Source organism: Bos grunniens, chromosome 12 (assembly GCF_055505025.1).
Source record: "Bos grunniens cultivar Pamir isolate PY7600 chromosome 12, Bosgru_T2T1.0, whole genome shotgun sequence".
Classification (NCBI taxonomy): domain Eukaryota; kingdom Metazoa; phylum Chordata; class Mammalia; order Artiodactyla; family Bovidae; genus Bos; species Bos grunniens.
This window is the reverse complement of record NC_141176.1, coordinates 11,623,523-11,648,607: the sequence shown is the minus strand read 5'-3', so window position 1 is coordinate 11,648,607 and position 25,085 is coordinate 11,623,523. Positions and strand designations below refer to the sequence as shown.

At 43.2% G+C, this 25,085-nt stretch overlaps 1 protein-coding gene and 1 long non-coding RNA gene across 2 annotated transcripts in view; both read left to right on the top strand.

Annotated features, from left to right (window-relative positions):
* LOC147361365 (uncharacterized) overlaps positions 1-24,821 on the top strand; it is a 28,026-nt gene extending 3,205 nt beyond the window's left edge. The window contains exons 2-3 of the long non-coding RNA XR_015137793.1: positions 20,425-20,637; positions 21,387-24,821. This is a non-coding gene — a long non-coding RNA (uncharacterized LOC147361365). The remainder of the gene's footprint in view (positions 1-20,424; positions 20,638-21,386) is intronic.
* LOC147361366 (kelch repeat and BTB domain-containing protein 6) lies at positions 3,254-9,489 on the top strand. The gene has a single exon (XM_086328782.1). The coding sequence runs from the start codon at positions 5,086-5,088 to the stop codon at positions 7,201-7,203; it is 2,118 nt and encodes a 705-aa protein (XP_086184908.1). The 5' UTR covers positions 3,254-5,085; the 3' UTR covers positions 7,204-9,489.
* Positions 24,822-25,085: the final 264 nt, after the last annotated feature.

The following is a 25,085-nucleotide window of genomic DNA, read 5'->3' as shown; positions in this document are numbered from 1 at the left end:
TTTTAGGTTTTTCTTCTCACTTACATCACCACAGAGCTATAAAACAACAGCTTTCAACAAAATCAAACCAAGAGATGGCAACACCCCTCCCCCAAACCAAATTCAAATCCTTCCCATGCTACTGTGGACACTTGTCTGGAGTACATGGATCAGGAGCTGGACTCCAGCATAAACCACTTCAGGGACACTGCACTGGGGCTCAGAAAGCCTCAGGACCTGGGTGGAGCGGATGGGGGCCTAGAGATGGATTTCCAGTTCCATTCCAGTAATGGCACCAAAGTGCCATCAAAGACAAAAACCAAACAAAATGGTAAAGAATCTGCCTGCAGTGCAGGAGACCTGGGTTCAGGCTCTGGGTTGGGAAGATTCCCTGGAGAAGGGAATGGCTACCCACTCCAGTATTTGCCTAGAAAATTCCATGGACAGAGGAGCCTGGCAGGGCATGGTCCACAGAGTCACAAAAGAGTTGGACACAACTGAGCGACTAACACAGTGGCACCAATCTGTCAAAGACAAAAGCCAAACATGTAAGGAAACTGAGTTTATTCAGACTGTTGCCATTATGGAGAACAGTTTGGATCCAAAATCGGAGTGAGTTTGCCTTAGATTTTTTTTTATAGGGAGGATATAGACAAATTATAGGTAGAGTGGTTTAGTTAGAAGTGCTTTAATAACTTGGGGACGTCTTGGTCAGCTGACAAGGAAATGTGTATCTTGGTGTCTAGCTACTTTGGGTTCATTACTTTTTTTTTGGCTGCACTGCAGGGCTTGTGGGATCTTAGTTCCCCGACCAAGGATCAAACCCATACCCCAGCGAGCTGAGTCCAGTGGTTAACTGGACCACCAGGGAGTTCCCCTCCCCCCCCCACCATGGGTGGTGCCCTTCTAATCTGTTAATCATTAAGACATCATTAAACAAAGGACTGGGAAACAGAGACCCTGTGTTTGGCTTTGTTGGTAGGTTCAGGCAAAAATGGAAAGGTCTGTGTTTAACCTTCTCACAGGTGCATGAGGGAATCTTCTGTGAGCCTTATGGTAGTCGTGAGAAAGAGTGGACAATGACTCTAACATGAGTCATATGGGAAAAGATGGTTTACTGTGGTTGCTGTTCAATCACCAAGTCGAGTCTGACTCTTTGTGACCCCCACAGACTGCAGCATGCCAGGCTTCCCTGTCCTTCGCTGTCTTCCAGAGTTTGCTCAAACTCATGTCCACTGAGTCAGTGATGTCATCCAATCATCTCATCTTCTGTCACCCGATTCTCCTGCTGCCCTCGATCTTTCCCAGCACCAGGATCTCTTCCAATGAGTTGGCTCTTGTGTGGTTACCTATTTCCAATCACAAAATGGTAGGATGATTTCCAGGGGGTGGGAGAAGTTGAAGCTATTTCTTAATTATCAATGTTTTTCTGTGGTACAGGGATTAGGTATAAAGTTCAACACTGTCAGTTTCAAGGTGGATTTTTTTTCATTATGATCTAGTTGTTTTGGTAGTATTTGTTGAAAAGATTGTCCTTTCCCCATTGAATTTGTTGCTGCCAATGCTGCTGGATTTTCCAGGCAAGAATACTGGACTGGGTTGCCATTTCCTTCTTCAATACTGGAATGGACTACCATGCCCTCCTCCAGGGGATCTTGCCAACCCGGGGATTGAACCCAGATCTCCCTCACTGCAGGCAGATTCTTCACCGTCTGAGCCACCAGGAAGCCCTGTTGCAAAGACTTTCCTTTCCCCATTGAATTTGTTGCTGCCAATGCTGTGTTTCTAAAATTAAAACTTTAGTTCCTCAGTTGCATTAACCACACTTCAAGTGTTTAAGAGCCACATGTGGCTCATGGCTACCATAATGGATAACACAGAAACAGAACATTTTTATCATCACAGAAAATTTTATTGAACAATGCTGCTATAGGCCATATAGCACAGTGTCTAATAAATATTTTGCTTTTTTGTGAAAAGCAATTGAAAGCAAATAACACTGTTAAAGGCATATATGAAAAAGTTAAAACTTGATGACTGAGCACAATTTATTTTGAGGATTTTATAGTGAGGAACTCCGGGAGATAGTGAGGGACAGGAAAGCCTGGCATGCTGCAATCCATGGGGTTGCAAAGAGTCAGATGTGACTGAGCCACTGAGTAACAACAACAATAATGAGGCATGGAGAAGGAAATGGCAACCCACTCCAGCATTCTTGCCTGGGAAATCCCATGGTCTGAAGAGCCCAGTGGGCCACATTCCATGGGGGTTGCAAAAGAGCTGGACACAATTTAGCGACTAAACAACAACATAGTGAGGCAATGTTGACAAATACAAATATAAAAACACTTTTGTAAAGCATACATTAGACCAGACTAATTCAAAGGATGTTTGGGCATGTATGATGCTGAGCTCTTAGGAGCTGGCTCGGTACAAAGTCTCTTTGTTACATATTTTTATTTAAAATTCTCCTTAATAACTAGAATTCCAGAATCTTTAATTTGGGGATGGTAGAGAAAGGAGCTGTATTGGACTAGTTATGAGCATTTCTATTAAGAGAATTAATGAAAATACTTTAGCAATACTTAGAACAGGAAACATAGACTTTATGAGACCACCAAAGCATCTATTAATATTCCTGATTTGCATATTTGAGAGAATTCAAACCTAGTGCTCTCTGGCACCACAACTGAACAACCTTGTAGATATTGCTAGATGTTTAAAATATCAGATCCTTCAGAATTTTTTCCAGAGAGGCAAGTTTAAAGGCTGTACACTATAAAATCCAAACCACTGACAATACCAAACGCTAGGGATGATGTGGAACAATAGGCTGCTGCTGCTGCTAAGTCGCTTCAGTTGTGTCCAACTCTGTGCGACCCCATAGATGGCAGCCCACTAGGCTCCTCTGTCCCTGGGATTCTCCAGGCAAGAATACTGGAGTGGGTTGCCATTTTCTTCTCCAATGCAGGAAAGTGAAAAGTGAAAGTGAAGTCGCTCAGTTGTGTCCGACTCTTAGGGACCCCATGGACTGCAGCCTACCAGGCTCCTCCATCCATGGGATTTTCCAGGCAAGAGTACTGGAGTGGGGTGCCAGAATGCTCATTAATTGCTGGTGGGAATGCAAAACAGTAGAGCCACCACCTTGGAAAACATTTTCACACTTCCTTACAAAGTTAAACACAGTATTAGCGTGTGATCCAGCAGTCACACTCCTTGGTGTATACCAGGATGAGTTGAAAACTTATGTCCATGCAGAAACCAGCACGAGTGTTTACAGAAGTTTTATTCACAATTGCAAAAATTCAAAGCAAACAAAATGCCATTTAGTAGGTAAACGGATAAGTAAACTGGTATACAATGAAATATTATTCAGAAAAGAAATAACTATCAAGCCATGAAAAGACATTTGAAAAACTCTGCAGGTTTGTTTAAGCTTTTTGGGTTTTGTTTTTTTTAATAAATAGATTTTAAAATCAGATTTTAAGGTTTATTAGAAAATTCAACAGAAAGCTTTATTAATCTGAATTGAATATTGCTAAGTGAAAGAATATATATTGCAACTGCATGATATTCTGGACAATAAGAACCAGACAATAAGAAAATTAATGGTTCCGAGGGGCTGGGAGGCAAGGACAGTTCAGTTCAGTCACTCAGTCATGTCCGACTCTTTGCGACCCCATGAATCGCAGCACGCCAGGCCTCCCTGTCCATCACCAACTCCCGGAGTTCACTCAGACTCACTTCCATTGAGTCAGTGATGCCATCCAGCCATCTCATCTTCTGTCGTCCCAGGGAAGCATAAATAGGTTGAACAGAGGATTTTTTTAAGATTGTGAAACTGTTCTGTGTATTATTGTCATGATATAGGTACATGACATTTATGACATACATGTAGGTCATACATACATGTACATGACATACATGTTATGATACATGACATACATGACATGCCTGTACAACACAGTAAATCCTAATATAAACTACATGTTTTAATTAATGATAGATCACTGTAAGTTCATAACTTTTAACAAGGGCATACACTAATGCAAGATGTTGTAAACATGTGTAACTGAGAGGGGGTGGAGTATATGAGAGCTTCCTGTAGCTTTCTGTTGGATTTTCTAGTAAACCTAAAAACTGGTCTTAAAAATCTATTGGTTAAAAGCAAAAACAAAAAAACTTAAAAGGTATCTCTGCAGAAACCTGTAGGGTTTTTCAAATTTCCCCACAGGCTCATGGTCTCAAATGAGAGGGTGCTTCATTCTTCATAAACACTAGAAGAAAAGCTAAAAGTCATTAAGCCTTTATATCATGGGTACTGCATATAAGTACGTTACTCTGCTAATCAACAAATATTTATTCAAAGCAAGGAGAGCCAGCCTACGCGATTTAATGCGTATATCACCTACGCGATTTATGCGTGTATCATCTACGCAATTTAGTTCGATTGACATACGATGCTATAGTACCACTGCCATTAACGTTTTTAAAAAACAAGCGGCAACTCTGAGAGAAGCCAGACAACTGATAAATACAACAACAGGCATTTAGTCTGAATTCCAAACCCAAAGTTCGAAACCACAAAACTGAACCGAAGCGAACTATTTCTAACTCCGTCATCCGAAACAATGAACGGGCAACAAATCTCGCGATGCTATTGAAGTTACTACTACTCCCGATAAGCAAAGCGGTTTCCGTGCCGCAACCTGTGCCGCAGCAGGTGCCGCAGCCTGTGCCGCAGAGTCCGCGGGGTCCCGGCATGCCTCGAGGCGCGAAAGGCAATCTGGGAGTCGTAGTTCTCCTGGATGCCTAGTGGTGTTGCCAGCGCGGCTGTGGCGGATCGCTCGCTTCCAGCCAGTAGGTCCTCTGAGGGCGAGCTGAGGCGGAGAAAGGGCGTGGAACTGGAACCGGGTGAGTCGGACGCGGTCTACGCGATCGAGGGAGGCGGCACCGCGGCAGAGGGCTGACTCAAATAAATGGACCAGTGCTGCAGTCTCTTCGGAGACACCGCGGTCTTAGCGTCAGCGAGAAGAGGGTGAGGAGGCGCCAGAACCTGGTCCTTGCACCCGTTCTCATCTTTCGCTCGCCGCCGCTCTCTCCACCATGCAGTCCCGGGAAGAATCTTCGCGCTCTCGCCGCCTCGCCAGTCCCCGCGGTGGGAAGCGCCCCAAAAGGGTTCACAAACCCACGGTTTCAGCTTTTTTCACGGGCCCGGAGGAGCTGAAGGACACGGGCCATTCTGCAGCCCTGCTGGCCCAGCTCAAGTCCTTTTACGACGCGCGGCTGCTCTGCGATGTGACCATCGAGGTGGTCACCCCCGGCAGCGGGCCCGGCACCGGCCGCCTCTTCCCCTGCAACCGTAACGTGCTGGCGGCCGCGTGTCCCTACTTCAAGAGTATGTTCACCGGCGGCATGTACGAGAGCCATCAGACGAACGTGACCATGCACGACGTGGACGCCGAGTCCTTCGAGGTGCTGGTCGATTACTGCTACACCGGTCGCGTGTCCCTGAGTGAATCGAACGTGGAGCGCCTTTATGCAGCCTCCGACATGCTGCAGCTGGAGTACGTGCGGGAAGCCTGTGCCTCCTTCCTAGCCCGCCGCCTTGACCTGGCCAACTGCACGGCCATCTTCAAGTTTGCTGATGCCTTCGGCCATCGCAAGCTGCGGTCGCAGGCGCAGTCCTTTATAGCCCACAACTTCAAGCAGCTCAGCCAGATGAGTCCAATTCGCGAAGAGTCCCTGGCAGATCTGACCCTGGCCCAGCTGCTGACCGTCCTGCGCCTGGACAGTCTCAACATCGAGCACGAGCAGACCGTGTGTCATGTGGCCGTGCAGTGGTTGGAGGCGGCTCCCAAGGAGCGGGGTCCCAGCGCTGCAGAAGTTTTCAAGTGTGTCCGCTGGACCCACTTCTCTGACGAAGATCGGGGCTACGTGGAAGAGCTGCTGACCAACACCGTGGTGAAGAAGTACTGTCTGGACCTTGTTGAAGGGGCCCGGCAGATGCGGTATGGTGACATGTTGTGCAAGTCTCTGGTCCCCAAACCAGAGAGCAGCGGTGTTAGCAGTGGCAGCAGTGTTGTTAGCTGCGTTGGTGGTGGCGGTGGTGGTGGCGGTGGCGGTAGCAGCAGTGTTGTTAGCATTGTTCTTAGCGGCGGCGGAAGCAGCAGCTCCGTTGTGCCCATGTCTGATCATCTACCCCAGAGGTTAGGTGTGTATGCCAAGAAGATGGTGATCTTCTTTGGCCATCCCAGAGATCCCTTTCTGTGCTGTGACCCATACTCGGGGGACATTTACAAAGTGCCATCACCTCTGACCTGCCTTGCTCACACTAGGACTGTGACCACCTTAGCTGTCTGTGTCTCTCCAGACCATGACATTTATCTGGCCGCCCAGCCCAGGAAGGACCTCTGGGTGTATAAACCAGCCCAGAATAGTTGGCAGCAGCTTGCTGATCGCCTGCTCTGCCGGGAGGGCATGGACGTGGCATACCTCAATGGCTATATCTACATCCTGGGTGGTCGGGACCCCATTACCGGCATTAAACTGAAGGAGGTGGAGTGCTACAGTGTCCAGAGGAACCAGTGGGCGCTGGTGGCTCCGCTGCCCCATTCCTTTATTTCCTTTGACCTGATGGTCATTCAGAACTATCTGTATGCTCTCAACAGTAAGCGCATGTTCTGCTTTGATCCCAGCCACAATATGTGGCTGAAGTGCGTTTCTCTGAAGCGCAATGATTTTCAGGAAGCCTGTGTCTTCAATGATGAGATATACTGCATCTGCGACATCCCTGTCATGAAGGTGTACAATCCAGTCAGAGGAGAGTGGAGGCAGATTAATAACATCCCCTTGGTGTCGGAGACTAACAACTACCGGATTATCAATCATGGCCAAAAACTGTTGCTGATCACCTCACGCACCCCGCAGTGGAAGAAGAACCGGGTGACCGTGTATGAATACGATATGAGGGGTGACCAGTGGATTAATATAGGTACCACATTAGGCCTGTTCCAGTTCGATTCTAACTTTTTTTGCCTCTCAGCTCGCGTTTATCCTTCCTGTCTTGAACCCGGTCAGAGTTTTCTCACTGAGGAGGAAGAAGTACCTAGTGAATCCAGCACTGAGTGGGATTTAGGTGGGTTCAGTGAGTTGGATTCTGAATCAGGGAGCTCAAGCTCTTTATCTGATGATGATTTGTGGGTTCAGGTAGCCCCTCAGTGAAATGCACAGGGCCAGCAGAGTGTGTTACAGATAAATTGAAACACTAAGGTATTTTTACTGCTTTGAAAAGTATCTTAAAGAGATACCCTTTCTCTTTGCTGGAAGAAAAAAAAAAGAGTTGATTAATTTCAAGTTTGGCTTAGAAAGGGTATTGTTTGAAATACTAATATAATATTACAGAATTTAAACATCTTTAAAAGAAATCAGCCTATTTAATAATTTACTGTTCTAAAAGTCCCGTGTGGATTTGTTTGGTATGTTTATGTTTGACAATATAAGTTAATTGTAATCAGTAGTCTTCTATGATTAAATCTTACATTGTCTTGTGCCACAAGTGTTTCAACTTGAATTTTAATTTCTACACTAAAAAACTGATTGGATAGGAATTATGAGGGTGGGAAAGCATATATTTTCCTTCAGAGCAGTGTAGTAGATTTCCAAAACTTTAAAGTAGTGGGTTTTTACAAAATGTGTTCTAAGAAATATAGTCTGCTAAGTTTTATTTCCATTTTCTCGTCTTTTGTGGGGAAAAAAAAAATTATATATGTTTAATGTGACTAAATGGTGATTTCACTTGTGACAATGTATAGAATGGTCATAAACTTACCAAAAGTAAAAACAAAAAAACATGATTCTGTTTGAATAGAAATTTCAGTTTAAATCTGTAACCTAACATGTATTTGCAAATAGTGAGCAATTTTCCATCTAAAAAAATTCCATTCTAATAGTGTCACCAATTATCTAAAAATCTTAAAAAAAAATTAACTTGCTTTGTAGGTTCATATTTTAAATCTATACTTGACAAATGCTTCATTGAATCAGAGGAATAATCCTTTTTTTCACTGGACATGATTGTGAAAATTTTTATCCGTTGTCTTAAAAAGTTTATGTGATTCTTAAAATATTTTGGCTGTATAGTTTTGGTGTTTATCTTAGATTTGTCAACAAGGTGTGATTATTCTTTACTGTTTTGTGAGTAATATTGGTTTTGAAAGTATATACCAGTTAAGAACAGTATTTTATTGAAATCAGTAGTTATTGTGTCTATCAACTCTCAAAATCAAGTGCCAGCAAAGAATTTTCAAACTTTAAGTCGTGTATAGAATTGTTTTGTGTAGCACTGAAAAATTCTGTCCATTTTGTAAGTCGCTAAATGTTATTATCAGCTCAAAGGTATTTTTCTATTAAAAGTTTACAGTTAAATAACATAAGTGGATGATAGCATTTGGGGCCAGTAGTGAAAGTATATTTCGTCTAAAATATTTCTCTATGCAGTGGTGTACAAGGCTATTTTATTATGGTATTTGTACCCGTCCTGTGTTTCTCTATGAACCCTGCTTCAGTCTTTGTTTCTGTCAACATATGTAAGGGAAAGAAAGTCCAGAAACAGAGAATAAATGACACAAAACTTACATTGTTAAATACAAGAAAATGTAAGTGTTTACCTCTTGAGGTTTTATTGGATATAATTGTCATGATACATACACATGATAAGTGACCAAATGCTTATGATGTATAACTTTTTCTACACGCAGTCAGAATTTCCTCTCTGAATCTTCATTCAGTGACATGCTAATTCCTCTTCTGTTTTTTCTCCAGTGACAGAGTGTTAACATTTCTTATACCCTGGCAGAGAGTACAGAGGAATGCCATTTTTCTGGTAGGGAATGGAATTTTTTATTGAAATACCATAGGATGAAAACAGAAAGAGGAGGACATAAAAGGTATTTTTACAAGTTGTTCTTAGACATTTTAATAGGCTGTTTGAAGATTCTACAAGACATTCCTGTTCAACATTTTTAGTGAAGTAAGATGCTCACTTGTCCAACCAGTATGTGTTCCTTCAGAAGGGCAAACCTGCTTTGAGTTGCTTAAGGCTAAATTTTGTTTCATTTGACATCAGGGTGTTTCTGGGCACTGTCCTTAACACAAAGCTGTTTCTCCATAGGATTATTTTTTGGCCAGCTTTTTCTTTGCTAGTTACTTCCTGTTGATAGCTTTTCCTTTTATCAGGTCAAAATAGAACAGTGATGATCTCAACCAGGTCTTAATTCTGCAGAATTAAGGTTTTGCAACTGATAAAAAACATGTTTTCTGCTTGTCATTTTCAACCTTTGGTTTAAAGCCTAAGCTAAATAGTGGTGATATCTTGGTTTACAAAGAGGTTTTCCTAGGAAGAACTTTGGTTTTGTGCTATATTTGTGAACTAGAGAATAGTTGTTAATCATTATTTTATGGATAAGTGATTTGTATGTGATTAGTTACAATAAAACATACTAGAATCCAGGCTTTTCTGACTTTTCAATTCATTGTTTTCTGCTAAATGTATAAAACCCTTGCTTGTACAGTGAATGGCAACTGCTGCTGCTGCTAAGTCGCTTCAGTCGTGTCTGACTCTGTGTGACCCCAGAGACGGCAGCCCACCAGGCTCCCCCGTCCCCGGGATTCGGGATTCTCCAGGCAAGAACACTGGAGTGGGTTGCCATTTCCTCCTCCAATGCATGAAAGTGAAAAGTGAAAGGGAAGTCGCTCAGTCGTGTCTGACTCTTAGCGGCTCCATGGACTGCAGCCCACCAGGCTCCTCCGTCCATGGGATTTTCCAGGCAAGAATACTGGAGTGGGGTGCCATTGCCTTCTCCGGAATGGCAACTAGCAGTGTTGAAATCTGTTCTTAACAGGAAAGTACCCTTGTCCCTGTTTTCCAATTAATCAGCACATCTTTTAGTAAATATGTTTATAGGCCTGCTCTTTGTAAGCTTCAGAATGACCTTAATTATCTTTTGTATCTATCCCTGTAGGCTGAAAAGCTTTGTCAAAGGACCCAAATTTTTTCAAGTTCTTTTAAGTTCAAACGATAAGTGGCATTTGGATTTCCAAAAGGATAAAGCAGAAGTATTTGTACCTGATCTTGTTGAGAATCTGGGGAACACTTTTGATCTACTTCTAAGAAAAAGGCCGATGTCATAACATCCCTGAAATCATACAAGTATGACGACTTCTGGAGCTCATCAGACCTAAGATAAGAGCACTCATGACAGTCTCTCCTCCCCACACTTGCATAAAAGCTCTAACCCTTTTTATCATTTTAACTGAACTTAAAGGAACATTTATAATTACAAATACGATAAAGCCAGGAAGTGTTAGGAGTCAGCTTTGATTATAGAAAATGTGAGCGTCAGTAGAAACTTGAAAGGATCAATGGCATTTTTACAACCAACTAGAGGGTTCAGTATATACAAGCCAATTGTTTGGGTTTTTTTAAATAATAAAAAACAAAAGACACTATTCACAGAAGTTGCCAAACCTCTGGAATACCATGGAGAATATCATGGAGGCGGTAGGTTTGTGCAAAATAGGAGCAAGGACCCCTCTCTTTTACTCTGAGCCATTGTCACTCACCCATTTCATCAAGCTTGCATTCCATCAAACATTTTCAACTTTGAGGACTCAATATGGTGCAAGGCAAAGGAGAGGGGGAGGTGACAGATACTGTTGTGTAACATTTCATCCATATCTGAGACATTTGTCCTGAAACAGCCTCATCTGTGGGGAGTCACCTGTCTCTAATGGAGTCACCGTTTTTCATTGTCACTTCTAAGTCTAAAATTGATGCATAGAATCTCCGTATCAAGAATATTCTTTTGGGCAGACCATTAATTGTGGGGGAACAGTTTAAAAGGACTTTGTAATTGTCAGGCAAAGTACTTTTTCCAAAACAGGTATGTTTGTGCCTTGAAGAAAGAGAAGAGCCAGAACTCTTCAATTGTATACAGCATCACCTTCATTTAGATCATGTTAAGAAAATAGAATTTTTTTTTTTTTGTATATTGTGACTGAAAAATTCAGCCATGGCACTTACTTCAGGTACAGCTTGCCCCAGAGTCTCAATATCTTCAGGGTTTTCTTTATACAGAGAATATATCACGGGGTAATGTTTTCCCTTGCTTTCTACATTGGTTAGAATATATTGGTAATAGATACCCATAATTGTATAAATATGAAGTTTCTCCTATGAAAGGCCAATCTGTTATTTTATCTAGAAAGTTGACTGAGACCCAGGCTTTTCTGTTTTCTTGTTCTGCTACCCTCAGGGTGTTGTTCTAACCCACAAGGTCCAAGCTGGTTCACCCTTGTGTCCACATTCCAGCCATTAAAAGCAGAGGAAAGGGGAGGGGAGGGCATGACCCTTCCGTGTGAGGGAGGTTATGAACACTGCTTCAGTCACATGACATTGGCCAGATCCTAACTCCAGAGACATACAGAGCTGCAGGAGGGCCTCAGAGAGGTAGTCTTTGTTTTGGGTCAACATGTATCTAGTTAAATTTCAAAGGTTCCTTCCTAGGGAATGGGGGGAAAGGCTGTTAGATTAAACAACAATATTACACCACCTGTCAGGCCAGGTTGTCACATGGCAGCCAGGATGATCAGACCATCCCAGGAGTTACTGCCACCAAAACAACGTGGAGTAGGCCTCCCACCCCAGAAACACTCAGAGAGCTCCCTGGGCTCTTGCTGCTACTCTGTACAGAAAAGGCAAGGGTGCCTCATCTTGTTCTAATTAAGAAAAGCCTCCTAGACTCAGTGTGTGCTAGTACCCTAGATCATGAGCCAAAGTCTAGTATTCATTGTATCAGGGAATGTTCCAGCTTCCTAAAAGGAAAGAAAATACCGAGACAATGGGTCTGAATAATCAGCGGCAGTATTGCGTCTGTTTAAAATGTGAGGTATCAGACTTCTGTGGTGGTTCAGTGGTTAAGAATCCACATGCCAGTGCTGGGGACATGCATTCAATCTCTGGTCCGGCAAGCTTCCACGTGCCTCGGGGCAATTAAACTTGTGTGCCATAATTGCTGAGCCTGTGCTCTGCAGCAAGAGGAGCCACTGCAATAAGCCCTCACTGGCCGCAGCTACAGAAAGCCCCGCACAGCAATGAAGACCCAGTGCACCCCAAAATAAAAAACAAAAATTAAAAAAATAAAATGTGGAATATCAATTATACAGTAATGATGAGAATGGAATATTTCTTAGAACAAAATGAGCTATTTAGCAACATTCTGGCATTTTCTGTGCTGTGCTTCTCCCCCTCTGTTGAAGCTCAGACCAGTTAGCCATAATAGTCTATTTAAAACCTCGTGTGTTGCTGAACTTTTTAACTGACTTCAGGTTAATCACAGTTCATGCAATATACACATATAGTGTTATGTTTTGTGTTTGTGAAAACTTCAACTGCCAGAGAACACTTTGAATAATTGTATCCATCAAGTATGTAACTGATCATCATCATTTTCATTACAAATAGCCATACTTATTTTTAAAACACCTTCAAACAGCCCTTATTTCCATATGTAACCCTAATCCCCGCCAGCAAGAAGAGTAAGTAATACTTCTGTTAGTAGTTGTATTTCATTAGAACATTGTTGTTGTTCAGTAGATAAGTCATGTGTGACTCTTTGTGACCCCATGGCACACCAGGCCTCCCTGTCCCCACCATCTCCTGGAGTTTGCCCAAGTTCATGTTCATTGAATCAGTGATGCCATCCAACCATCTCGTCCTCTGCCACCCTCTTCTCCTTTTGCCTTCAATCTTTCCCAGCATCAGGATCTTTTCCGGTGAGTCGGCTGTTATGATCGTAGTTTCTTTAATGTTAAGTTTTGAGCCAGCTTTTGCATCTCCTCTTTCACTCTCATTAAGAGGTTCTTTAGTTCCTCTTTGCTTTCTGCCATTAGAGTGATTACATTAGTACATTAATGAAGACTATAAGACCCCATTCTCTATTTAATTTCTTGTCTAAACACAAGATTTTTGATGTATGCTGTGACTGGGCTCTTCCCCATATTCTGTGCTAGCTACTGCTTGGTGAAGGACAGGGAAACCTGGCCTGCTGCAGTCCGTGGGGTGGTAAAGAGTCGGACATGACTGAGCAACTGAAGAACAACGACATTGCTTGTTTAGTATCACAAGTTCATTACTTTCTTGGGTGGCCTTCTTACATGCTGTCATTATTCCGTGTATTGATTTGTTTGCTCTTTATTATATGTCTCATGCACTAAAATGTGCACTCTTAGAGAAACCACATCTGATTTTTCCACGGCTCCTAACCTAGCGCCAGGTATATCGTCAGTATTCAGTGACTGTTTGTTGAACAAAGAAATAGATGTATTTTGTGCTTGTTTGCATTTATATAAGAAACACTCACATTCAGAGCTCTCATCTTTTTGTCAATTTTCCAGCTATGAAGGAGAGCTATTATTAAACTCTTTTGTCTGGTTGCCATAGCAACCCACTGGCCTCCAGAGCTACAGGTTATTTCTGATGGGCATATTCTCCTAGACAACCAAATACACAGTATTTTCAATTATGGAATAATGATGCTATTATAAATCACATTTCTGACACTATATATTTCTCTGTCTTTTATGAAGATGGCAGAGAATTAGAACGGAAACAAATCTGTTGAGATCAACAAAGGCTAGGGGAAATAAAGCAGTATGACTCGTATCTCTTCTCTCAATCCTTTCATATTTCCTCTAAGTTCCCCACCTTTCCATAAGCACTTGTGAATTTATTTGGGTTTTCTAACCAAGTTGTTAAGGAAGTTTGGAAAGTTAATTGCTACAAGACAGACTCTGAAAAAGCTCTGTTGCAGCTTAAATACTTTCTCATTTTCTCCTCCTTGCTTTTTTGTCTTTTTTTGCCTATGCTGAGCCTTGCTGGATCTTAGTTCCCAACCAGGAATCAAACCCGTGACACGTGCGGTGGAAGCACTGAGTCCTAACCGCTGGACCACCAGGGAATTCCCAGTCCTTGTTGGTTACTTAACTGTCATGTTAAATTAGCGAATAATAGGCTTGCAAAAGTTGATATTTGCTCTGAAATGTTTCAAAATCGGGCTTTTCCCCAACCCTGTTCTTCTTTCCACATTTTAGTGGCAAGAACTGAGAAAAGTTTTATTAAACTGGGTTAGTCATCATAGAAAAACTCATCAATAAAACAGGATTTCTCCAGCCCATTCAATGAGCCATGAATGTAATTTCTAAGTGAAATAATCTATTTTCTTCTTCTTTTATTGGCTGCTCAGCTTGTGGGATCTTAGTTCCCTAACCAGGGATCGAACCTGGATCCTTGGTAATGAGAACTCAGAGTCCAAAGCACTAGACTGCCAGGGAATTCCCAGCAGAGTTGTTTTCTAACGGTGGATGCCTTAAGGGGATTTTCCATGCTAGGGGAAATCCCCTTAAGGGGATTTTTCTCTGTAGGTTCTGGTCACATGTTGTAGGGAGAGTCAGGCACCACCTAGTTCCAGGTAGATCCTATAATAAACACTTCCTCTGTGCAGGTCTAATGCCTCCTTCCTCTGTGCAAGTTTAATTCTTTTCTTATAACACAGTTGTAATACTCACCAGTAAACAGTCCCATAACTTTATGTAAAAGAAGTGATATTGCATTTAACTTACCTGTTGGGCTTTGACTTTATAAAAATGTAAGACTTTAGTAAATTCAACCATCTTTAACAAATAGTATTATAATGGAGATACTGTCAGGAGGATAAAGAGAGAGATGTGTGATGGTATCAAGTGTGATGTCAAGATTGCAGGTTTTGGTACCTGAACAGCCAGGGTATTTTGATTTACATATTTTAAAGAACTTTATTTTCATCTTCTAGAAATTTCCAGGCATTGTTATTATTTTCAGGAAGCTTTGAATCCTACCAAACATGATCTCAGATGTCAAAACTCTGAGACAGATGAGCCCAGATATCTGCCAATTGTAAAAATTGAAAATGGCCGAGTGGAAGGGAAGGTTTTATCAGGGGAGGATCAGATGTCCAGCCACACAGATCTTGCAACAATTTTTGATGAAATCACTTTTTCCCAAATCTAGTTCTCTTCTCTAGAAGTTAGGATATTCAGTAATTGCTGCACCTTGATTTAATTGGATTTGGGTACTGAATCAGATTAACCAGACTGTCAAGAAGCAAATATATATAAGTCATCGATACATATATATATATATATATATATATATATAACTTATATATATGTAAAATAAATATATAAAAATAATATATAATTATATATAAAGTATATAAAAGTCATGGATACACTAACTTGCAGTTAGAAAATAGAGCTTTTGCATTTAGGTGGGAGCCCCCACTGCCCAACTCCTCCCTTGTGAGTGAAGAGTTTGGATCAAGTATCGAGTGCCCCAGGTTTCAAGGATGCCACCCAAGAGCCTGCACCCCAAATCACATAGCTTGGGGAGACTTGGGGAGCCAGCCAGCCAGCCTTGTCATCTGCAAGTCCTCCAGGACCACGTTAAACAGAGGAGCAATTTCAAATAGGCATTTAAGCACTTCCATGGCTAGTCACCTCCCAAGGTCAGCACTGGGGAAACGCAAAAACACCCCCTCTAGTTTCTCCTGGAAAGGCGCTTTACGGCATACTTTCCCAGCTACTGCCTGAAGGTCCAGCTTCTAACTGGCCTTTGTGTGGATGCCATCTGGGATTCTCCCAGGAGCCCCCAAGCACTGCCCCTGCGTGTTCTCTAAAACTTGCTCCAGTGATAAAAACCAAGCCTCCAACTTCTCTGTGGAAGGAGCTTGTCTACACGTGTAGCACCCGAACTATCTTTGTGCCACCTGAGGGCCCAGCTCCCACATCGTCACCTGGCTCTGGGAGCCAACAGCACCCAGCTTTCACAACTACCCTGGGGCCACATGAAACTAAGGGGCGGTTTGACACAAAAATGTCAGCCGGCTCAACACAGAGGGAACTGACAAAACTGCAAGGCTCTCAGTTTCTTCCTAGAAGGTGTTCGAATACTTTTTCAGCTTCTGCCCAAGGACTGGGCTTCAAATTAGCCCACACGCATGTAATTAGTCACCATCTGAGGGACTGAACGGGCTTGTGGCGACTTCTTATGTCTTCTTCCTATAGCTCACCCCAGCCGTGAAGCCAAGTCTCCAGATGCACTTCTCAACATGTCTAGCATGCCATCTATTGCTGCGAGCTGAGGGACTGGCTGCTAAGTCTCCGAGCTCTGGGAGCTGATGGGGTTCAGCGGTTAGTCCCCTGGGACCACAGAGGACAGAATTTTCTATGGGTACACAGGTGTTTCTGGCAGGGATTCCCTCTGGCTCAGCACAGAGCAAGCAGGCTGAAATACCCAGCTCTTGGTCTCCCTTTGATCGGGGCTACAAACACTGTGTACCTAACATCCTGACCTTCCCAGTTGCTGCCTGAAGGTCAGGCCTCCAATTGGTCTGCACTGGGGACTCGAAGGGACAAACATTTAATATAGTCCTCTGGGAGCCTGAATGTGTATGTGGGTGTTTCCCATGCCTTTGGTGCAATATCTCATCTTGGCACATCCTAATCTAGAAGCCACCAAGAACAAACACTGACTTGCTGCTGCTGCTGCTGCTGCTGCTGCTGCTAAGTCGCTTCAGTCATGTCCGACTCTCTGCGACCCCATGGACTGCAGCCTACCAGGCTCCTCCGTCCATGGGATTTTCCAGGCAAGAGTACTGGAGTGGGGTGCCATTGCCTTCTCTGAAACACTGACTTAGATAAGCACAAAAGTTGGAGAGGCGACCAGGTGTTCAAGTCATGCTGACTGACAAGATTTATCTTGAACACATGGCCACTCCTTCGCGACCGGTGAAGCGGAATCCCCTGGTGGGCTAGTGTTTAGGGCTTTGAGTTTCCACTGCTGGGGGCCCGGGTTCGATCCTTGGTTGGGGAATTAGGATCCTACAAGCTAAGTAGCAAAAACAAAAACAAAAAGACTGGGAGAGATGACTGCTTTATTTGATGAATAGAAACCAGCACAGAGAGTCAAAGAAAACTAAGAAACAAAGGAATATGTTCCAAACAAAAGAAGATGAAACCCCAGGAAAAGACCTTAATGAAATGAAGATAGATGATTTACATGATAAAATGCTCAAAATAATGGTCATAAAGATGCTCACAAGGTCAGGAGAAAAATACATGAATAAACAATGCATGAATTTCATCAAAAAGAAAACATGAGATACTATCTTATCTTAGTTATATTTTAATTAATAATTATTTTAAATAAATTGATTTTATATGTGATCTTATATATTTTAATAGTTTTATTGAGACTAAGATCATGGCATCTGGTCCCATCACTTCATGGGAAATAGATGGGGAAACAGTGGAAACAGTGTCAGACTTTATTGTTTTGGGCTCCAAAATCACTGCAGATGGTGACTGCAGCCATGAAATTAAAAGACGCTTACTCCTTGAAGGAAAGTTATGACCAACCTAGATAGCATATTCAAAAGCAGAGACATTACTTTGCCAACAAAGGTCCATCTAATCAAGGCTATGGTTTTTCCTGTGGTCATGTATGGATGTGAGAGTTGGACTGTGAAGAAGGCTGAACACCGAAGAATTGATGCTTTTGAACTGTGGTGTTGGAGAAGACTCTTGAGAGTCCCTTGGACTGCAAGGAGATCCAACTAGTCCATTCTGAAGGAGATCAGCCTTGGGATTTCTTTGGAGGGAATGATGCTGAAGCTGAAACTCCAGTACTTTGGCCACCTCATGTGAAGAGTTGACTCATTGGAAAAGACTCTGATGCTGGGAGGGATTGGGGGCAGGAGGAGAAGGGGACGACAGAGGATGAGATGGCTGGATGGCATCACTGACTCAATGGACGTGATTGTAAGTGAACTCCGGGAGTTGGTGATGGACAGGGAGGCCTGGGCGTGCTGCAATTCATGGGGTCACAGAGTCGGACACGACTGAGCGACTGAAATGAACTGAACTGAACTGAACTGAATTCATATACCATATAATTCCCTTACTTACAGCATATAATTTAATAGTTTTTGTATATTCAGGGTTGTGCAACCATCATTATAATTAAAATGTTTTCCCTTCACTCTAAAATAGAAACCCCATATCCATTAGCAGTCATTTCCCATTTTTCCTCAACTTCTCCCCCTTCTCCAAGACCTAGACAACCAATAGTCTACTTTCTAAATCCGTATAAAATAGAGACACAGACACAGAGAGTAGATATGTGGACACAGTAGTTGGGGGGATGAGGGTGGTGGTGAATTGGGAGCTTGGAATTGACACATATACACTCTGTGTGCGTGTGCTCAGTTGCTCAGTCACGTCCTACTCTTTGTCATGGACTATAACCCACCAGGCTCCTCTGTCCATGGAATTTTCCAGGCAAGAAATACTGGAGCAGGTTGCCATTTACTACTCCAGGGAATCTTCCTGATGAGGGATTGAACCCTTGTCTCCTGCATCGCAGGTGGATTCTTTACCACTGCACCACCCGAGTGGAAGCCCGAGTGGGAATCTGCTGTACAGCACAGGGAACTCAGCCTGGTGCTCGGTGATGACCTAGAAGGGGGGGTTGGGGGAGTGGGGGGAGGCTTGGGGGGAAGAGGATATATGCACACTTACAGCTGATTCACTGACTTAATGGACATGGGTTTGAGCAAACTCTGGGAGGAAGTGAAGGACAGGGGAGCCTGGCGTGCTGCAGCCCACAGGGTCACAAAGAGTCAGACATGACTTAGCAACTGAACAACAACGACCATATTTTATTATACATCCTCATTTGATGGACATTCGGGCTCTCCCCACTTTTTGGCTATTATGAATCATGCTGCTATGAATATTCACATACAGTTTTTTGTGTGCATGTATACTTTCAGTTCTCTTAGGCATATATGTTTACCTTTCTGAGAAACTACCAAACTTTTTCAAAGTTGCTGTACCATTTAGCAATTCTATCAGCAATGTAAGAAGGTTCCAATGTCTCCACATTAGCAACTGTTATTTATCTTTTTTATTATAGCCAACCTAGTATGTATGAAGTGCATTCTCATTGTGGTTTTGATCTACCTGGTATCAAATGGCTAAAGACATTGAACATTTATCCATGTGCTTCTTGACCAATTGTATATCTTATTTAGAGAAATATCTTCTCAGATCCATTGTTCATTGTTTAATTGGATTTTCTTTTTATTAAGTTGTAAGAGTTAAGCCTGCCTGGGCTTCCCAGGTGGCACTAGTGGTAAAGAACCTGTCTGCCAATTCAGGACACGTAAGAGACGTGTGTTTGATCCCTCAGTTGGGAAGATCCCTTGGAGGAGGGCATGGCAACCAACTCCAGTATTCTTGCCTGGAGAATCCCATGAGAGGAAGAGCCTGGAGGGTTGCCGTCCATGGTATTGCAAAGAGTCGGACGTGACTGAGCGACTAAGCACACAGAAGAGTTCTTAGTATATTCTGGATACTATTGCCTTATCAGATGTGTGATTTGCAAATATTTTATTGCATTCTGTATGTTATATAGGCTGTTGTGTCCTCCTCAAAATTCATATGTTGAAGCCCTAATTCCCCAGGACCTCATTTTGTGTCTGTATTTGGGGATAAGGCATTAATGGAGGTACCTAAGTTAAAAATTAGATCACCCGTAGGATGGACCCTAATCTAATCTGGCTGGTGTCCTTATAAAAAGAGGAAATTATGAGACACATAAAAATATAAGGGATGAGGGTGCACAGAGGAAAGTCCACATGAGCATGTATTGCAATGGTGGCCATCTGCAAGCCAAGGAGAGAGACCTCAGTAGAAACCAAACTTGCTGGCCCTTGGGCCTCTAGCTTCCCAGATTGTGAGAAAAAACATTTCTGTTGTCTAGGCCATCCTGGCTATGGTATTTTGCTATGGCAGCCTTACAAACTAATATGTATATTTTGATATTGAAAGTTAGGGCTGTTTCAAATACTTGAAACTGTGAAAGTAGCTTTGGAACCGGGTAGTGGGTAGAGGTTGGAAGACTTTTGAGTTCATGTTAGAGAAAGCCTAGGTTGCCTCAAGAAAACTATCGGTAGAAATATGGATGTTAAAGATGCTTCTGGTGAGATTAATGCAGAAAACTCAGCCTCTGTGTTCTAGTGCTGAATAGAATCTTGGAGTCAGAGTTTTGGGTGCAGTAGAAAAGAATAGCTTTATTGCTTTGCCAGGCAAAGGGGTACACAGCAGGGTCCTGGCCTCGAAAACCATGTATCCCCACCTGGGAGGATTTGGGGAGAAGTTTTATAGCTAAGGTTCAAGGGTGGGGTTGCTGATAAGATTAGGATGTGTGCAGGGCCTGTACTCCTTTTATCTGGTCTCAGGTAATCTTTTCACTGGGTTTCTCTGGTTCCTTTAATCTGGCCTCAGGTGGTCGTCTTTGGAGTCAAGAACGCTGATATGTTAGGCATGCGTGCTAAGTTGCTTCAGTTGCTTCAGTCATGTGGACTGCAGCCCGCCAGGCTCCTCTGTCCATGGGATTTTCCAGGCGAGAACACTGGAGTAGGTTGCCAGTTCCTCCTGCAGGGGATCTTCCTGATCCAGGGATTGAACGCTCATCTCTTTTGCCTCCTACATTGGCAGGTAGGTTTTTGTTTTGTGTTTTTTTTACCACTAGCACTGCCTGGGAAGCCCATCCATTTGTTGGGGGGTTCTATAAAAGGTTTAAAGATGTTGTTGTGTGCATCCCTTGCAGTGGAACCAGAATCCTACCCCAAGGCTGCACAGTTGGCTCTTGGCTGTTATTCCCAGGTCTCTGCATACCCTCTTTCCCTGATTAGCAGCTATTTGAACCTGCCCTTTGGGACTGATGGAAGGTCATGGCAGCTGGAGTCTATTCCCTACAAACAAGGAACAGGGAACAGAGAAAGACTTCTTCCCTAGGATCCCCATAGGGCCCTACTGGGTTTCAAGACCTCAGAGGAAAATAAGTGTTAGTCGCTCAGTGTTGTCTGACTCTTTGCTGCCTCATGGACTGTAGCCCACCAGGCTCCTCTGTCCATGGAATTCTCCAAGTAAGAATACTGGAGTGGGTAGCCAATCCCTTCTCCAGGGGATCTTCCCAACCCAGGGATCAAAGCCATGTCTCCTGCATTGCAGACTGATTCTTTGCCTACTGAGCTACCTGGGAAGCCCCAGATGGAAATAAGGAACATGTTATTGGACACTGGAAGAAGGATAATCCTTTTATAAAAGGGCAGTGAATTTAGCTGAATTGTGTTGGAGTGCTCTGTGGATGGTGGAAACATAAGTGATGACCTTGGCAGTTCAGCTGAGGACATTTCTAAGCAAAGGGTTCAAGGTGCGACTCAATTTTCCCTTGTTGCTTACAGTAAAATGTGAGAGGAGAGAAACTGAAGGAGAAAATGTTAAGCAAAAAGGAACCAGAAAGTGAAAAGATCTGGAAAATATCCCTTTTGCAAAAATATGAAGAAGAACATTCCAGAGATAACATCAAAGGTACAGCCAAATAATCCCTTGATAAAGATATGGTAGACATGAGTCCTGGATTCAGTCAGCCTCATCCCTCAGACTCCAGGAAAGGGACACAGTTCAGTTCAGTTCAGTTGCTCAGTCGTGTCGACTCTTCTCGACCCCATGAATCGCAGCACGCCAGGCCTCCCTGTCCATCACCAACTCCTGGAGTTCACTCAGACTCACGTCCATCGAGTCAGTGATGCCATCCAGCCGTCTCATCCTCTGTCGTCCCCTTCTCCTCCTGCCCCCAATCCCTCCCAGCATCAGAGTCTTTTCCAATGAGTCAGCTCTTCACATGAGGTGGCCAAAGTACTGGAGTTTCAGCTTCAGCATCATTCCCTCTAAAGAAATCCCAGGGCACAGTGGAGGGAGGCTATTGAACTTCTGAGATTCTCAGAACGAAGGGACGACAGAGCTAATCTCTGTGAACACACCTTATCTTTCAAGAAAAGGGAAGAATGGCCCTGAGGGTGATTTGAAAATGGAAAGGACAGCCATTCCCACCGGTCTCTGCCTTTCAGCAGGCCAGGATGTCCCGGGCCTCAGAGGTGGGGCTGCTCCCTGGAATTGAAGGGGTGGCGCCCGCCCCGGTGGGCCTGAGGTGGGAGGATCGAGTCCGGGAATAATATTCTTGAGCTTTAAAATCAGGGAATTTTTTTCAGGCTTGCTTGGGTCCCCTGGCCCCTTCTTCTTTCCAATTCCTCCCTTTTGGAACAGGAATGTCCATTGTATGCCTGTCCCATCATTGTGTTTTGGAAGTAGTTAATTTGCTATTACAGGTTCAGCGCCAAGGAGGGCTTTTTGCCTCAGAATGAATTAAACTTCAAGTCTGTCTCACACTTGATTTAGATGATATTTAGGGAAACTTGGGATTTGAAACTGCTGCCACAATGAGTTAAGATTTTTGAATTGTTGGGATGGGGGTGAATATATTTTGCATGTGGGACAAACGTGAATTTGGGGATCCAGATGATAAGCAGTTATGCACTGAATAATGACCCCCTAAAAATTATATCTGAAAGCTTAACTCCCAGTACCTCAGAGTATGACTAAAGTGAATAGCCATTCCCTTTTCCAGGGGATCTTCCAGACCCAGGGATTGAACCCGGTCTCCTGCAAGGTAGGCAGAGTCTTTACCGTCTGAGCCACCAGGGAAGCCCCCAAATTTATATCTGAAAGCTTAATCCCCAGTACCTCAGAATGGGACTGTATTTGAAATAGGGCCTCAAAGGAGGAAATTCAGTTAAAAGATTGAGCCCTAATCCAATCTGACTGGTGTCGTTATAATAAGAGGAGATTAGGATGCACGAAGAAACATCAGGAATACACAGCACAAGGAAAGACCAGGTGAAGACACAGAGAAGGCAGCATCTTCAAGCCAAGGAGAGAGGCCCAGAAAATACCAACCTGCTGGCACCTCCATCCTGAACTGAGAGGAAATTCATTTTTGTTATTGAGGCCATCCTGGCTGCGGTGTTTTGTTATAGCAACCCCAGAAAACTAGTACACCGCTGGTTATCTTTTCACTTTTGTGTGTGTGTGGCTACACTGCGCAGTCTGCGGGATCTCAGGTCCCTGACTGGGGACTGAACCTGTGCTCGCTGCATTGGGAGTGCAGAGTCTTAACCCCTGGATTGCCTGGAGGAGGGATTGGCTGCCCACTCCAGTATTCTTGCCTGGAGAACTCCATGGACAGGGGAGCTTGGTGGGCTACAGCCTGTGAGGTTGCAAAGAGTTGGACGTGACTGAAGGACTAACACTTTCATTTTCACTACATTGCAACACTCAGTTCAGTGGCTCAGTCATGTCTGACTCTTTGCGACCCCATGGACTGCACCGCGCCAGGCTTCCCCATCCATCATCAACTCCCAGAGCTTACTCAAACTCATGTCTGTTGAGTCGGTGATGCCAGCCAACCATCTCATCCTCTGTCATCCCCTTCTCCTCCTGCCTTCAATCTTTCCCAGCATCAGGGCCTTTTCCAATGAGTCAGCTCTTCACATCAGGTGGCCAAAACGCTCAGAATGATAGAAATTACCCTAAAAATTGATCAACCAGTTTTGTCTGTTTCATTTCCACGGCATTCCTGATAGATTCATATTTTGCTTGAATACCACCAGTGGCAGGGAATTCATTATTTTGAAGAAGGCTCTCTCTCTCTTTTTTTTTTTTTTTTTGCTGCACCAGATGGTTTGTGGGGTCTTAGTTTCCACACCAGTCATGGAATCTGGGACTCCTGCAAGTGGAAGCTGGAATCCTGACCATTGGACTCCCAGGGAACTCCCAGAGAGTTCATTATTTCAGTCTTCTAAATTTGTGTCTCCTTGCTTGGATTAAGAAAAGAAAAGGAAAAAACCCCACAAGAGTTTCCAAGTTGAGGAAGAAGATGGAGTCTAGGATTTAGGATACCACTGGATGTACCACCCATCCGCTAGCCTTTTTATTATTTGTTTTACGTGAGGAACACTGTCAGGCCATCTGCTGAAAATGGTGTAGATTATTAGCCGTACCGTTGACTGGAAAAATCAGGTCGGCGAAGATTTCATGAAATGATTGCATCTGATAGTGCTTTTCAATTTTGAGACCTCCTGTGTCATTATTTTAAACAACCCAGCGATGATAAGCCATAATGTGAGTAAGTAGATAATGATTCCGGTAGGCCACATGTGATAATTTAGCATTATGGTTAAATTGCCTGTGAAGCACAGGAGCCCATAGGAAAGTAAACATATCATACTTCTCATTGAAGCAAATATTGTTGTATCAAAACAAATCAGAAAAATTAAGAGTATTATAATAATTTTAAGTTTATTTTTTCACGCTAAACTTGAGGAAAGATGGATTCAATTCCAGGAGAATGAAGAGGTCTCATGAGGGTTTTCTAGTTTTAGAAATAGACTATGTGTGGAACCCTGTTCAGGACTCTCTAATGTCTTATATGGGAATAGAATCTAAAGAAAGAGTGCATATATGTGTATATGTAACCGACTCACTTTGCTGTACATCTGAAACTAACACAGCACTGTAAATCAGCTGTGTGTGTGTGTGCGTGTGCGCTCAGTCACATCTGACTCTCTGTGACCCCATGGACTGCAGCCCTCAGGCTCCTCTGTCCATGGGATTCTCCAGGCAAGAATACTGGAATGGGTTGCCATTTCCTTCTCCAGGGGATCTTCCCAGCCCAGGGATCAAACCTGAGTCTCTTGCATTGGCAGGTGGATTCTTATCACTGAGCCACCTGGGAAACCAATACTCCAATAAAAAAATAAAAATAAATTTTAAAAATAAAAGAGATAGATTATACAGATTCTTTTTGGAGTAACAAGTTATATCCTAAATTTTGGGCAAAATTAAATTCTTTATATGTATATTAAGGAGATATTCAAAGACAATAAAATTTAACCACTCAAAGCAAAACATTCCTGCATTTTTCAGTCTATTCTTGATTGGTCATTTGCTTGCTTAATTTGAAGATTATTTCCTTTTTGACTCATATATGTGTTTTGATGCTTAACCAAGGTCTTTACCTCATCCTCGTCTCATCATGGGAACAA